The 15,380-nt window shown below is 43.6% G+C and overlaps 2 protein-coding genes across 2 annotated transcripts in view; one reads left to right on the top strand and one right to left on the bottom strand.

Annotated features, from left to right (window-relative positions):
- The window catches only part of PLAC9 (placenta associated 9), a 52,625-nt gene that overhangs the window by 22,889 nt on the left and 14,356 nt on the right, over positions 1–15,380 (bottom strand). The window lies entirely within an intron of this gene.
- LOC114597077 (L-threonine ammonia-lyase-like) overlaps positions 5,493–15,380 on the top strand; it is a 35,161-nt gene continuing 25,273 nt past the window's right edge. Inside the window, exons 1-2 of the mRNA XM_028729181.2 lie at positions 5,493–5,756; positions 8,557–8,583. Of these exons, the coding sequence (XP_028585014.2) occupies positions 5,623–5,756; positions 8,557–8,583 (161 nt within the window). The 5' untranslated portion in view covers positions 5,493–5,622. The remainder of the gene's footprint in view (positions 5,757–8,556; positions 8,584–15,380) is intronic.

Genomic DNA, 15,380 nt, shown 5'->3' with positions numbered 1-15,380 from the left:
GGTCATGTGGCCAGCATGACTAAGCCACTTTTGGCGAACCAGAGCAGCGCACGGAAACGTTTACCTTCCCACCGGAGCAGTACCTATTTATCTACTTGCACTTTGACGTGCTTTCAAACGGGAGCTCGCCCTGTTGCGGGGATTCGAACCGCCAACCTTCTGATCAGCAAGTCCTAGGCTCTGTGGTTTAACCCACAGCGCCACCCGCGTCCCATATTGGAACTTACTTGGGAGTAAATCAAGTACCGTACTGGCCCGAATATAAGCCGCAACCACAAATAAGCTGCACCTTTAAAATTCAAGACTTATTTTCTGGTGCAAGCTGCCTCCTGCCACCGCTGCCCTGAACGGGGGATGGCTGGCTCTTGGCGCCCTGCTTCCCAAGCTAGCGCCCAGTTTCTAGCATGCTGGGCACCTGCCTCCTGGCACTACCACCTCCCAGCACCCCTGGCACTACTTCCCCAAGCAAGGAGGCTTTGCAGCTGCGGGTGGGCTGTGCACCATTGTCCCGCACCCCCGATGGCCCTCCTGGACAGCTGTTTCGGCAGCGAGACCATAAGGGTAAGCCGCACTTTTCACAATCGGAATTTGGGGGGAAAGTGTGCCATATTTATGGGCCAATACAGTGTAAGATTGAGCTGGAGACACTGGCCAGCTGCTCTGAGCAGCTCTCGGGGCAGAGCTTGCCCCAAAAGTTACCAAACTGTACAACTAAAGAAAATAACCCGGGGGAGAGAGGACAGCTTTGCCTCCTTGCTCTCTGGCAAATGACCTATAAGTAAACCCCAAAACAAAACAGCCAAACAGTTAGTTGATTCCCTGGTTGACAGGCTGCTGAAAGACTTACTCCAGATTTAATTTCCCTTTTCTTTTGGTTCAGTCCATCCAGAGTACGAGTTCTGGAGTGGCACTAAGCTGGTCGTGAAGCTTGCTTTTAAACGCAGAGTGAACTGTGATTCAAAGCTAAGTCGGTCTAATTGGACACAGCTGGAAGAAGGGGAAAGGGATTTAGATCAATAGGAGTCTAGAACAGCCTAAGAGACTTTGAATGGTTAAGCTTGCAGCTACTTACACTGATTGGAAAGGAAAGAAGTTTAGGCAGCCCTGATGGATTGTGTAAGGCAGAGGTTTTCAACGTTTTTGAGTCCATGGCTCCCTTGACCAACTACACTATTTCTGTGACACCCCTGTGGGGCTCAGAAGCTGTTCTGTCACACCCCTTGCCTGCAGAGCTGGCAGCCTCTCACTCTTTTTCCAACACCCTCCCTTGGGGTGTTCCCTCAGCCTCCTCTCCAATTCCACCCCTGGTCTCTGAGCTGCCTCCTCTACGTCAGAGAGGTTCCCTATTCAGTTGTTGGGGAAATATACTCTTTTTATTTCGTATCTATGAGCTTTAAGCCCACAGTTCAGTGACACCCTTGGCTCCAGGTTAAACCAAGAGAGTTTGCTGCTTGGGTTGGTCAGGAAAAGGGACCATCTCAGAGGTATTTTTCCTCTGAAAAGATAGGTACCCTAAGATGCTTGTAACAATGAGCTACATTCCTAGATTTTGGTCTTTTTCCTGCCCTGCTACTAGTCCGTCCTGGTTTTAGCTACCTGGAACAACATAGGATTTTTAAAAAATGTATTTTTAAATGCCCTGTACCAATTAAAAACCTTTCCCCATCATGTTTTGTGCTTGAACAGTGTGTCAGCACTGGCAGGGGAAATAGGGACATTCCAGGATCAGGCCAGAAGCTTTCGTCATTCCAGGACTGTCCCTGGAAAATCGAGACACTTGGAGGGTGTGCAAGTGGTAGTATTTAGTCCCATGCTGTGAAAAGCTTCAGAGGCTGATTTGTACTTGTGTAGATCAAGTTAAAGAGCTGGACCGCATCCCCCCCCCCCCCAATGGCTGGCAGCCATATCTGGACCTCCTACACTGGTAAAGATGATCATTGTCTCCAACTGCCTAAAGTTGATCATTGTCTCCAAAGACTACCACTTCTGGATTTGAATGTTGTCCCAGATTACGGGCACCATGCCTTTCCCCTTTGGGGAGTCATCTCAGCCTGGCCTGCTCATTCAGACATGAATCCTGGCCTACATTGACCCTGCATTTGGCTTCACCTTTCGGTGCCTGTTCAATCTCTCTGGTCCCTGATCTTGTCGACCCTGATCCTCTCAAGGCCACTTACACACTTACTCTTAGCAGCCCGCAGAGATGCGCAGATCAGAAAGCAAGCTGGCCCGGTTATCTTTCGCAATTGGTGCTGTAACCATTTAGGTGGAGGCGGACATTCTGAGGACTCTTCTACATGCCTTTATCTCATTGGAAAATCATGGTGTTTGATAAAGTGGAAGTATCTTTTGCTGTGCTGAAGGCTTTGGTAATAACTGGCTACTGGGGTCATTCATTGTCAAAGGAACAGACAGCAGAATCACACGGGAAAGCTTAGCAGGATCAGGCTTTAAATAGCCAGCGTTCTCTCAGTGTGTCTGCAAACACCCCCCTTCCTTGTGAAATGTAGAAGCAAAGAGAAGAACCAGCCATAGTATGAGATGGTCCATATGGCACCTGAACTGAGTAATATATGTGCAAGCAATTTACTAAAATATGGGTGAAACATCCAAGAAGGGGAAAGCTAATGTGGGTTATAGCAGTTAGAATACCACGGTAGGACAAGGGAGAGTTGGGTTGAAATCCCTGCCCAGTCACGAAGCTCACTGATATTATAATCTTTTACATTGGGGTTGGGGAACTTCAAGCCCTGTGGCCAAATGAGGTCCTCCAGCTCACTTGTGATCCTCTCCATGCCACACCCATTTCCCCAGCCACACTTTTAATCTGGCTGGAATGTTTCCTTGAATTTTGATAACTAGTTTGAGAATGTTTTTCTTAGCTACCTGGGGCACACAGATGGGAAACGTCAGAGAGAACAGGAATGCGTTCTAACTTGAGGGTTACTCCCAGTAAGTTGATCTGGTTCTCAAAAACTTTTGCAATTGAATAAGAAGATATTAAACCCAAGAAAGCATATAGCTCATATCAGTGTCCAACCATTTATCTATCCCTAGACTGCTGTGATCTCTTAGTGGGACAAAGTACAAAAGTGTGAGTCTGCTGTGTAATATTATTGGTTGTGCAGAATGGGCTTCTTTCTCTTTAGCTTGGCACTTAATGAAGGTCCTCAATAGAGCTGGGCAATATATCAATATTGTGATATACCACCAGCTAAACATCACAATATACCGATATATCACAATGTCTGAAATAAGGATGGAGCTAAATAGAGGCATTGGCTGGCTTCACATTTTTCCCACATCATGGTTTTTGCATAGCATACACAGACACGGACACACAATTCATGATATATTGCCAGGTCAAAAATTATGAAACCGATATCATGATGTGGACTTCAAACTGGTTTTGGACAATATATCAATATATCGCCCAGCCCTAGTCCTCATTAATGATATCTGAGACTAGTGACTACTCCAAGCCACTGAAGCTTGTATCCAACCCCAACTGGTTGTAAGCTTGGAAATATAATTTGAATGAATGCAGGCAGAACTTAGAATACAAATTGAGTTGAGAGCTTGCAGAAGCTGTTGCCAAGAGATTTCTGGGTGGCAGAAGTAGCTTGCCAAGATCTTGGGGTGCTTCACTGCTTTTGGTACAGGATTACTACTGCTTGCATGCATGTATGCTTCTTTCCCATCTGTTGTGCACCTGTATGTTTTGTAAACAAACAGCTTATTCCAAAAAGCACCATAAGACTCCAGTACTTTGCCATACAAAGGAGGCCAGTGCTATAAAGTTGAAACTGTCTATCAGTAAAGGGAGTGTGAATGGATATACTACAGTCTTAGCCAAACCACTGGGCAATATGTACAAGTAATTGCCTGGCAGAAGTTCATTTGGGATAGATGGAGGTGGAGGCCAGACTGAAGTTCGTTTTTTGGGCATCAATAGAAAGTGCACCAGGAAAATCTGACACCAACCAATAATGGTATTAGTAACAAAGGAAGGATGCTGAATTTCCTAAGGCGGCATATAAAGGAAAAGGGCAGTGAGAAAGTCCAGATTAATTCTTTAGCAAAGACTGTCCTGGTTGCGGAGAGGATTTGAGCAGGATTACAGTGCAGAGAGAGCAGGGTCAGCATTAGGGAAATAGCCTGAAAGTCTATTGTTTGTTTTCCAACTGTCCCACGAGATTAAAAAGAAAAATCGCTTGTTACTAGACATACTGAAACCAAGACTTATATTGTTTATATTTAATGGTGGTGTAACATTGTCTCCTGAAAGAATTACGAAAGGCAAATCTGGTCAGTTAAAGGCATGAAGAACAGGATAAGAGGATTTCCCAGCAGCAATAGAGTATGACAGGTGGGAATGAAAGGAAGGCCAGTACAATAATAGCTCCTTTACCCTTTATCTACCATTAAGAAGATGAACAGCTCCAACTATGGCTAGTTAATTTTAAACCAAGGATGGCAACTCAGCACCTTCCAGATTCAGCTCAGTCAGTATCACCATATTAGTGAAACAATGTTTGTCAAAAATAATGACCTAAAACTGTCTTGGGGGTCTTTGCATTTTCCTCTAGAAAAATGGAAACTTGAAGGAAACTTGGGTCAAGACAGACAACGTATAGAAGCACCTACCATCTCCCCAGATGTTGAAAGGGGCTGAGCAATTTTGTCTCCTCCTCGATCTCTGTGTCCTCTTCTAATTTTTTTCCCCTTTGTGGAGCAATGAGAGACAGAGCTAATCAACAAGAGCTGCAGCACAGATATGGCCTAAGTATGATTTTAAGTTTTGCTGCATGAATATGACAGTGTTAGCTCTGTGTGTCCTTACATTCTCTGAGATCTATAAGCCGATTTGTGTGCAGTCTGTTACCAAATTATAACCGTGTTCTAAGAACGGTTAAACTTTGTGACTTTTTGTGAATTTAAGAATGATTTCTCTTATTTTGCAGATAACCATGGCTGGGCTGTTTTCTCCAACTCTCAGTTCTTCATGGTAGGGTGGGAAGCTGTTGTGCCAACATTCCTTAAATTTGCTCTGCAAAAGCACTGGTAAGCATACATTGGAAGTGCAATGTTTGGACCCTTCTGCTCATTTCATTTCCTAGAAAGAGACACTTTGCAGCTTTGCAACAAACCACAATATCGTTCTTCAGCTCAGCAGTGAACATCTAAAGCTTTAAACATTCAGCTAACTGAATGCCAGCGAAGTGTAATCCAGGGCCTGACTCAAATTGACAGGGACAGGTTGGCCTGTGAAATAATCTCTTTAAATAGTAGCAGCCAATCCGCAAAGTCGTTTCTTTGTCCCATCTTGAGTGGGAGGACGTCTTTCAGCAGCCTGTTCGCCAGGCAGACTGCTTTGCTGCCCTTCCTGACAGTATTTGGAAAGGCAAGTTTTGCTCATTGGCTGGGACTCCTACCTTTCAATAACAACCAAGGCATTGCTATGAATTTTGCTGCACAATTTCTCTACTCCAGGGTTTTTAAGAACCGAACTCCCAGGGAACGCTTCAGAGAAGAAGAAGAATATGACCCTTTCTGGCAAAGGTTGGAGAATGTTGCCATGTGACGTAGACCTAGAGTGTTGATTTCTTCCCCTTAGGAATTATGGAAAGTCCTAGGTTTGTGTCTGGGGCCAAGCCACTGGCCGTCGCCTCCTCTGGATCCTTCCTGCCTCCTTATGGTGCAGTAGTTGGAGTATTGCTTCACTTCTTTGTTTATTTCATTGCCATGCTTTATAGGTAATGACGATGATAATATGTTCTTCTACTTTATCTGCTCCTAATTCCCAAGTAACTGCAGTCTGTGTGTTTATTTTCAAGCAGTGGGCAAAAACCATTAACTCTTGAATAAATTGCTAGAATTCAAGGCGCCATCAGGAATTAGATGTGTTTTATTGTGCCTACAAATTAATTCTTGTGGATTTGCTTTAAATCTCTGGATCTTTTGACCTCTTGTTGTAAAGGTTCTGTTGAAAATGCGCGGCAACAGCCCAACAGAAATATCAGTAAATGGTACTTATCTCATGGGTTGTATTCAGTTTTAGATGCATTCCTTTAGCTGTTGTCATGATCACATTAGAAGTATATTTTGACGGGAATTTATGGATCTGCTTAAAGCTAATTGTATTACAGCAGTGTCCAGAGTCTTCAGTTGAGCTTAAGAAGCCTTGTGGAATGTTCAAGACACTTATTTGTCTCCCAGACTTCAAGTCCAAAGACCTGAGCCAACAAAAAGTTAGGATAATGCATAAACATTTGAAAGATCAAATCCCAACTTTCCTTGTAACGTGCATGGAGCTAGAAGTAGTGCAATTGAAGATGCTCTCATGTAAGCCATTCAAATTGCCATTATGTAATGGATGCTTCCACACTAGAACCATTTAGCACTGCTGAGGCATTAGCTGGAAGAATTAAAACTAGATGTACACAGCATTTAATACAGTGTCAAATTATCTAGCAACGCCCATACCCATTGCCAAAATCCTTCCTTCCGTAATGTCTATTCACAAGTAAATTGCATCCAGCCAAGGTCCCCCTGGTAACTTCAACTGACGCTTATAGTTTTTAGGATCAGCTGGTTGTATTACTGCCTATTATCACTTAGTAGTATTATATTGATATAGTATATCACTCAGAGCACCTCACATTCATTCAGACTGTACAGTGTGATAATTACATGAGTAAAATGATAGACATTATTTTAAGATCAATAAAATCTAAAAGAGCAAAATTAGTCGAAAAACAGCAGGGATGACAAAAGTCAGTTGAAATAAAATATAGCGTCATTTCTGTATTTAAAATAAGAACATAAGAAGAGCCAGCTGGATCAGGCCAATGGCCCATTTAGTCCAGGATCCTGTTCTCACAGGGGCCAACCAGATCCCTGTGGGAAGCTCAGGACCCGAGGACAACAGCACTCCCCCCTCCTGCTGCTTCAAAAGCATATTGCCTCAAACAGTGAACGTGGATCGTGGTCATTGTGGCTAGTGGCCACTGGTAACTTTATTCTCTATGAATTTGTCTAATCTTCTCTTAAAGCCATCCAAATTGGTGGCCACCACTGTCTCCTGTGGGAGGAAATTTCAGTTTTAAGTATGCACTGTGGGAAGAAGTCTTCTTTTGTTGTTGTCTGTCCTGAATCTTCCAATGTACACCTTCATTGGATGACCCTGAGTTCTAGTGCTATGAAAAGGAAAAGCTTTTCTCTTTCCAGATTCTCTACACAATGTATAATTTTATACATTTCTATCATGTTTCCTCTTTCTCACCTAATATTGAAGAAGAAGAATTAGTAATTAAACATCCCCACTGACACACAGGAACTAACATCGGACAATTCTCAGGAACAGAAACGGGTGCGGGGGAGAGGTTATTCAATGGGAAATTGATCACTAATCTCTCAGTTTGGATAGGAAGCACTAAAATAGTCTAGATTTGCAATGGGGAGCTGTGTTATTTAAAGGCACAGGAGCCAATAGTACTAGTGATGAATAACAAATTGCCTGTTAATTGTTCTTTTCACGTACACACACAAAGGCACACAAAAAATGGGGGAAAGCCTCAATATCAGGTCTGCTCCAAGAGGATTACTGGCCTCCCCATCCCTTCTTGTGTGTAAGTGCAAAATATCACTTTTTCCTATAAAAAGGGTAAATAAAAATGGTAGGAAACAAGTAATTAAAGTCCAAAATAGAACCTGACTGAGTCTATATAAAACTAGAATCTTCCTTGCTTTATATCTTGTTGATCGGAGCTCAGAGATTACTAGCATTGTCATTGGCATCGGTCTTGTCTCGAGAGACAATGGAGTGTGTCTCGGGAGGTGAAGTAAAACCACTGGAGAATCACAGCGCCTGCTGTGGCTGCAGAGACCGGTAATTCGTAACTGCTGCCTCCTGCATTGTTTTTGCTGCATCAGCAGTACCAGAGTGACCTTTCCAGGACACAAGCATGGGCAGTGTGTACTGGGGTCATGGGCTGCCCAGTCTGCAAGACCCTCTCTCAGCCTTGCTGATGTAGTCCAAAGGAAAGTAGAGCAATACATTTGGCACCAGCTTGGCTGCAGGAGTAGCCAGGAGGCAGCGTACAAGGCACCATCCAACCATCTTAAGGATGGATTTGTGTAGGGTTTGCTCCTTAGCCTTTTATTCTCCCAAAGATATCCTGCAAGGCAGTGGGTAGATTACTAATGAATAGCCTGTTAATTGCCCCTCAGATAACCTCTTGTAAGTGCAGTAGTTTTGAGTATACATTATAAGAGGATCTTGCTGGATATGATAGTGCTATATTAAATGCTTTTATGAAATCTTCATTTTAATTTAACTTTCAGCTAGTTATTAAAAAGCAGTGTCCGTCAGCAGTACTAAATGGGGCTCTGATGTGGAAGCAAACGTGGTATCTGACAGACTGTTATAGGACATAGGATGCTAATCTCTCCCGTTCTGCCAGGAGCAGGAGGGCTGGCTGCTAATGTATTGATTTCTTTCACTCCTTTATTGCCTTTTGTACCCATGTGGTTATTCTGTGTTTTCTTCCTCAGCTTTGCAAAGAAGCTATTTGCAAAAAAGTAGGTTTTAAAATCGCATTGCATGTTTTACTAATCCCACTAAAACTGAAATGGAAAAAATACAGGCATGTCTCCAAGTCTCACAGTTCTATTATGCATGCATATCTAGCAAACAAACAAACAAACAAACAAACAAACAAACAAAAAATTCCCTCAAACATAATCCTGTGCACTGGAAACAGTGAGACTTAACTTCTGAATTAAACACATAGGATTTTGTTTTAGTGTACTGGTGTAGCACCCTGCTTGTGGTTAACGCTTAGCTGGAATGAAATATTCAACGCAGCAATAGAGAAATTAAAATAATAATTTATTTGTCAGACAAATAAATGAGAGGCACAGTGGTATATGGTTACCAAGCTCTGGCCTGGCCTCCTGCCATTATGGCCAGCACTTATATTCCCTTAATCCAGCCCCCTTTGCTCCTCCTTGGGCTGCCTCTGTCCAATCAGCCTGGTTGGATTTCCTATTGGCTGATTGCTATAACCAATCCTAAAAGATACACCCACATCCTCCTGTCCTTATATGGAGCACAAAGAGCTATATATTGTTACATCTATAAATGACAAATAAGTAGTAATATATCTTACATGGAATCTTAATTACCAGCTCACCTCTTGCCCTCTTCACCCTATTGCCTTCTAAAACAAATGGTTAATCTTAAATTTTTATCTTAAACATATGTCAAGGATCTTGAGTTTCACATCAACATTGAAAGATCTCCTTCATTGAAGGTTTCCAAACAAATGCCTGACACCATATATCAGGACTGTCCGGATGGCGTCTTCCTGTCCAGCAGGGGGGCTAGGCTGGTGACTGACTTAATTTCAGGATAAATACAACTCTTACAACTATATGAAATAAGAATCTAGCATTTCTTAAATCCTTTGCATAATTACATTTAAGCCAATATATTTAAGCTAATATATTTCATACATTATCATAGGTAACCTTTTAAAAGAATAAAGCTTCTCAAAGTAGAAAGGAAGGAACTCAGTAAAAAACAGCTTTTAAAAGGAACCCCTTCAGTTTACCCCCCCCTTCAGCCATCTGCTCTCCTCTTTAGCTGTTCCCAATATTTATTGCTCTTTTAACTCTCTCAGTTTAAGAAACAGCTTTTGAAAAGACTTCTCAAAAAAATACTCTTTCTGCCAGCTTTCTGCTCGTGGCTTTTTTAACCTTAGGGAGAAGATCTGGCTCATTTTACTGGGAGGCACATTGGTATCATTTTACTCATTCCTAATTATGTTTATCTCTGCTTTTTTATCTTCTGTAACATGTAAGGTCAATGTCTTCGCTCTTAGTCTGTAATTCCAGCTTTTACGACTTTGAGAATTGTTTTTCTGCTATAAATCAAGGGGGGCCCCTTGTCTTAGGAGAATGGCCAAGGTTTTCTCTGCCTGGCATGAAACATTTGTGAATTCAAGCCCTTTTTAGACTTTATGAACCTGATCAAGATATAAGTCAATATAAACCTTAATTAAAAATACAGTCTATATTCAGATGCCACATTCCCCCCTTTCAAGCTCAAGGACCTTCATACCAAGTGTCCTTGATAGCTTGACCTTCATCATGTTCCTGAGGTAAAGCTCTGTATAGGGCCATGATATGAGGTAGAGTTTCATATGAAACCATCTTGCTAATTGTACTTCTAAAACATGAAATGATACATGGCATCATACATAAAACCATTACCACTACTGTCAAGAAAAACAAGCAAGACAATAGTATCCCTTTGAGTCCTGTGACATTAGGTAACCAATTGGTGAGCCATCCCATATCCCATCCTTCCCATGTTTGTACTGGGACATGTGCTATATTCTCCATCTTTGTAGCCAACACACGGATTGCCTCACCATTATCAGAAATGTTAAAGCAACAGGCATTCCCTGTCAAGTTCAAGACTCCACATAGGCCTCCCTGCCTGGCAAGTACATAATCCATTCCCATTTTCAGCTGCAAAATGGCGGCTCTACTTTCATCCAACTGTTGTGCAATAAGTCTCAAACTCTGGGCCGTTGCATTGGTTACCAATTCCACTACTGCTTGCAATCGAATTATTCTGTTTAGATTATAAATAGGATCCCGTGCCCCTTGTATGAGCTCACCAGGATTCCAGGAGGCAGGATCATAATAGGCTATAATGCGCTCTGGCGGCCAATCATCAGTACCGCTCCAACTTTGGGTACTTCCTCCTGCTATACGAGAAATATCAGCATTCCTTCGTGTTCGCTTGGCCGAACTAGTGGGCATAATCCACATTGGTGGTAATACCCATCCCAGGAAACAAGTCCCACTCCATTTGGAAGGGAGTTTCTTGTATGCCCATTCTCCACATATCCACCACAACCATCGGGTCTGAGGTTTTTGGTACGTGGAGTACAGAAGGCGAAATATCAAAAGAGGTAGAGAGTTCACAGTGCAGTATGTTAGATTGCCTTTTTCTGTCACAGTTATGTTCCATACCACTTTCCATGCATGAATAAAAGGAGGTGCACAGGGCAAGGTATTCCGAGTTCGATAGGTAGTACCGTGTGCCCAGGTATGACTATTCTTAAAATAATCCCAAGTATAGTGACAATGAGAAGAGCCTATCATGGTAGAATCAGCTGCATCTGATGATTTATGTACACAGAATTCCCCTTGTACAGGTATAACTCGTAATGGTTTAGTTGAGTTCCATCCGGGGAAATTCTGTATTTCTGTTTGGTGTGGCATTTCGCTTACCATACCAATGGCATCTAATGGTATCGGTAATAAGGGCATACCTCCCTCTGAATCATCTGGCCCAAGAGAGCAAACAAGGCAATTGGTCCTATTTGCAACATTGGCTACCATTTCAGCTAAACCTACCCACATATTGTGGTCATGGCTGAATCCATATTTAGCAAATTTGGTCAGATTCAAGGACCCTTCCCCTTCCCAAGGGATCAGGATTAATAATAAAATCATGTTGATGTCTAGCATATGCATTCCTTCCACAAAAGATTACCTTATTGTGATAGCATAAAACTATTAGTCCCAATATAATTCCCCCAGTGACAGAAATGGGGAACCACCAAGACCAAAACATATATCCCGAGGATCCCCAGTGAGTAATATCTCTGATAATTGTTCCACAAGGGGGGGCCAGTCAATTAATTGTATTAGAGAATCTTCCCTTTCACAATCGCTGGTTCAGATGCTCCTCAAGCTTCAGGCGTGCGCAGGTCAGCCAGCTTCCAGGTTGTGGCTGCAGCAGGCCGGTCGTCTAATGTTGCCCGTGACCTAGCCCGTTCCCGGTAGGGCTAGATACAGGGGTTTTTGGAGAGAGTCAGTTTTAAAGGATTAGAGGGGTCACCTTTGCACGTCCAACTGCCTTCGGACTTCTTCAAACGGGAGTGATGAATCCAGGGGGTCACCTCAGCTACCTTCACCGCTGTTGGAGTAGAGAGCAAGACGGTGTAAGGTCCACGCCACTTAGGTGCGAGTGGATCACGTTTCCACTCTTTCACCCATACGCTATCGCCAGCCTGGAACTGATGAATCGGCTCGGCAATGCTGCACGGCGTGCGCTCGAGGACCCACCTGTTAAGAGAAACAAAAACACGGGAGAGAGATTGCACTTGTCCCTGTGTCACATAGTCTCCTATTTGTTTAAGGTCAGCTGGAATATCCTGAACAAAGGAGGGCGGTCTCCCATACAGGAGCTCAAAAGGTGACAACTTAAGTCTTTTTGTGGGTGCACACCGAACACGAAACAGTGTTATGGGTAACACATCTACCCATCCCAATCCCGTTTCCTGGGTTAATTTTGCCAATTGGGTTTTCAGAGTCCGATTCATTCTTTCAGTTTTCCCTGAACTCTGAGGCCTATAGGCTGCATGCAGTCTCCATTTCACTTGTAGGACTCGACATACTTCTTGTACTACTTGATCAATGAACGCTGGCCCATTATCACTTCCAATGCATCTAGGTAATCCAAACCTCGGGATCAATTCAGTGAGGAGTCTCTTAGTTACCTCTCGTGCCTTTTCAGTTCGGGTGGGAAAGGCTTCAACCCATCCGGTAAGAGTGTCTACAAACACAAGGAGATACTTGAATCCCTTAGAAGGGACCAGCTCTGTGAAGTCCACAATTAGACTTTCCATGGGGACATATCCCACATGTTGGATTCCAGGAGGTTGTACCGGTCCCTGCCTGGGATTGTTTTTAGCACAAAGAACACATTTCTGTGAAATGCAAGTTGCTAATTGTGATAGGTTAATAATATACAACTTCCGACTGAGACTCTCTCTGGTTGCAGTACCGCCAAGGTGAGTAGATTCATGATAATTTCTTACAATTGTGCCTGCTAGATGATGAGGTACATAAATCCTATTGTCCGGCAGGATCATCCAACCGTCCTTCACAACTGCTCCTTCCTGTTCAGCCCACTTCCTCTCTTCTGGGGTATAGTGAGGTTTAACTTCTTCTGGAGCTACCTCTGGTATGAGGGCTGCTATAAATCCTCCCACAGGCTTTTGGGCTGCCTCTCGGGCTGCTTTGTCAGCAGCATGATTTCCTCTGGTTATTGGATCCCTTCCTCGTCCATGACCTTTGCAATGCATTACAGCAATCTGTTCTGGAGCCCATACTGCTTCTAACAGGATTTCTACTTCAGGTCCATATTTCAAGGCCTTCCCGTGGGCTCCTATTAGACCTCTTTCTTTCCATAGAGCTCCATGTGCATGCAGGGTTAAGAAGGCATATTTAGAATCAGTATAGATGTTTGCCTTACATCCGGCTGCCAATTGCAGAGCTCTAGTTAAACCTATAAGTTCAGCTTTTTGTGCTGAGGTGCCAGCAGGCAAAGCTTCAGCTTCCACAACTTCCTCATTGGTGACCACAGCATATCCTGCTCGTCTGGCACCTTCATGCAGGTAACTGCTACCATCAGTATAATATACAACATCTGGATTTTTCAATGGTTCATCTTTCAGATCGGGTCTACTGGAATAAACTTCATCCATTACTTGGAGACAATCATGTGATTCCTCATCATCTACCTCTGGTAGGGGCAGCAAAGTCGCTGGATTGAGCATATTCACTACTCGTAGATGAATCCTGGGATTTTCACACAATAGGCCTTGGTATCTAGCCATCCTTGGGTTCGTTAGCCAATAACTACCCTTATATTCCATGAGTGTCAGAACAGCATGAGGTACATTCACATACATCGTCTGGCCGAAGGTAAATTTATCAGCTTCTTTGACAAGGCTTGCAGTGGCCGCTACTGCCCTTAGGCATGGAGGCCATCCTTTTGCTACTGAGTCCAATTGTTTTGACAAATAAGCTACTGGACGGTTCCAACTTCCTAATCTCTGGGTCAGGACTGCCGCTGCAATCCCATTCTGTTCATGTACATACAGCTGAAAGGGTTTTTCCGAATTAGGCAGTCCAAGGGCTGGGGCCTCCATAAGTCGTTGTTTGATAACTAAAAAGGCTTGTTGCTGCTCAGGTCCCCATACGAATGGGTCCTTTTCTGCACCTCGAGTGCTTTCATGTAAGGGCTTGGCCAGACTGCTGAAATCAGGTATCCATAGTCTACAAAACCCTGCTGTTCCCAGGAATCCTCTAAGTTGTTTCCTTGTGGTAGGTTCCTTGATAAGGCAAATAGCTTCTTTCCTCTCTGGTCTCAATGCTCGTTGTTGGTGTGAGATGTCAAAGCCCAAATATTTGACCTTTTCTAAACATAACTGTGCCTTTTTCTGGGAAACTCGGTAGCCAGCTTGCCAGAGCAAGTGGAGCAGTTCCTCTGTCCCTTCTTTACAGGTATCAAAATCCTTTGCTGCTAGTATAAGGTCATCTACATATTGCAGAACCACCTTTTCTCCAGGTATTGAGGGGTAACTTGTTAGATCCTTCGCCAAGGCAGTGCCAAATAAAGTTGGGGAATTTTTAAATCCCTGGGGCAATCTTGTCCAGGTTAGCTGGCCTTTTGTTCCTGTTAAAGGGTCTTCCCACTGGAAGGCAAATATAGGTTGGCTCTGTGGTGCCAGCCGGCAACAGAAGAATGCATCTTTCAAGTCCAATACAGTAAAAAATGTTGCTTCTGGTGGGATCAAACTCAGCAAGGTATATGGGTTTGGTACATTTGGGTGCAAGGTCTCGATAGCCTGGTTTACGAGCCTCAAGTCCTGCACTGGCCTGTATTCATCTGTCCCAGGTTTCCGAACAGGCAAAAGGGGTGTGTTCCATTCTGATTGGCAGGGCTTAAGCAGACCATATTTTAATAGGCGGTCCAAATGTTTCTGGATGCCCTCTGCTGCTCGCCGGGGTAAAGGATATTGCTTTACAGATACAGGGGTAGCCATAGGTTTTAAGGTTACTACAATTGGAGCTATATTCTTGGCCATTCCTGGTGGGCTATTTTCGGCCCATACTCCTGGTGGCACCTGTAGGGTTCGGAGGAGCTTGTTTAATTCTGTATCCAATGTGGGTTGGACTTGCAAGGCTGACATTAGGCGCCATGATTGTTCCTTAGGTACTGAGAGGGTAATTATTCCTGCTGCCTTTGATGGCAGTTTCATTTCTGGACCTCGAGGAGTGAAGGTGATTTGGGCCTGCAGTTTGGACAGCATATCTCTACCTAAGAGAGGTATTGGACACTCAGGTATATACAAAAACTGATGGGTTAAACGATGTCCCCCAATCTGGCATTCCAAAGGTTGGAGGAAAGACCTCTTAGCTGACTGACCAGTGGCACTTTTAATGACTACACTTTTGGATGCCTTTTTCTGCAATAGTTCTGGGAGTACTGAGTATTCAGCCCCAGT

The sequence above is a fragment of the Podarcis muralis genome, chromosome 6 (assembly GCF_964188315.1).
Source record: "Podarcis muralis chromosome 6, rPodMur119.hap1.1, whole genome shotgun sequence".
In the NCBI taxonomy this organism is placed as follows: Eukaryota; Metazoa; Chordata; class Lepidosauria; order Squamata; family Lacertidae; genus Podarcis; species Podarcis muralis.
Note: the sequence above shows the minus strand (reverse complement) of the source record. Positions and strands in the feature narration are given on the sequence as shown.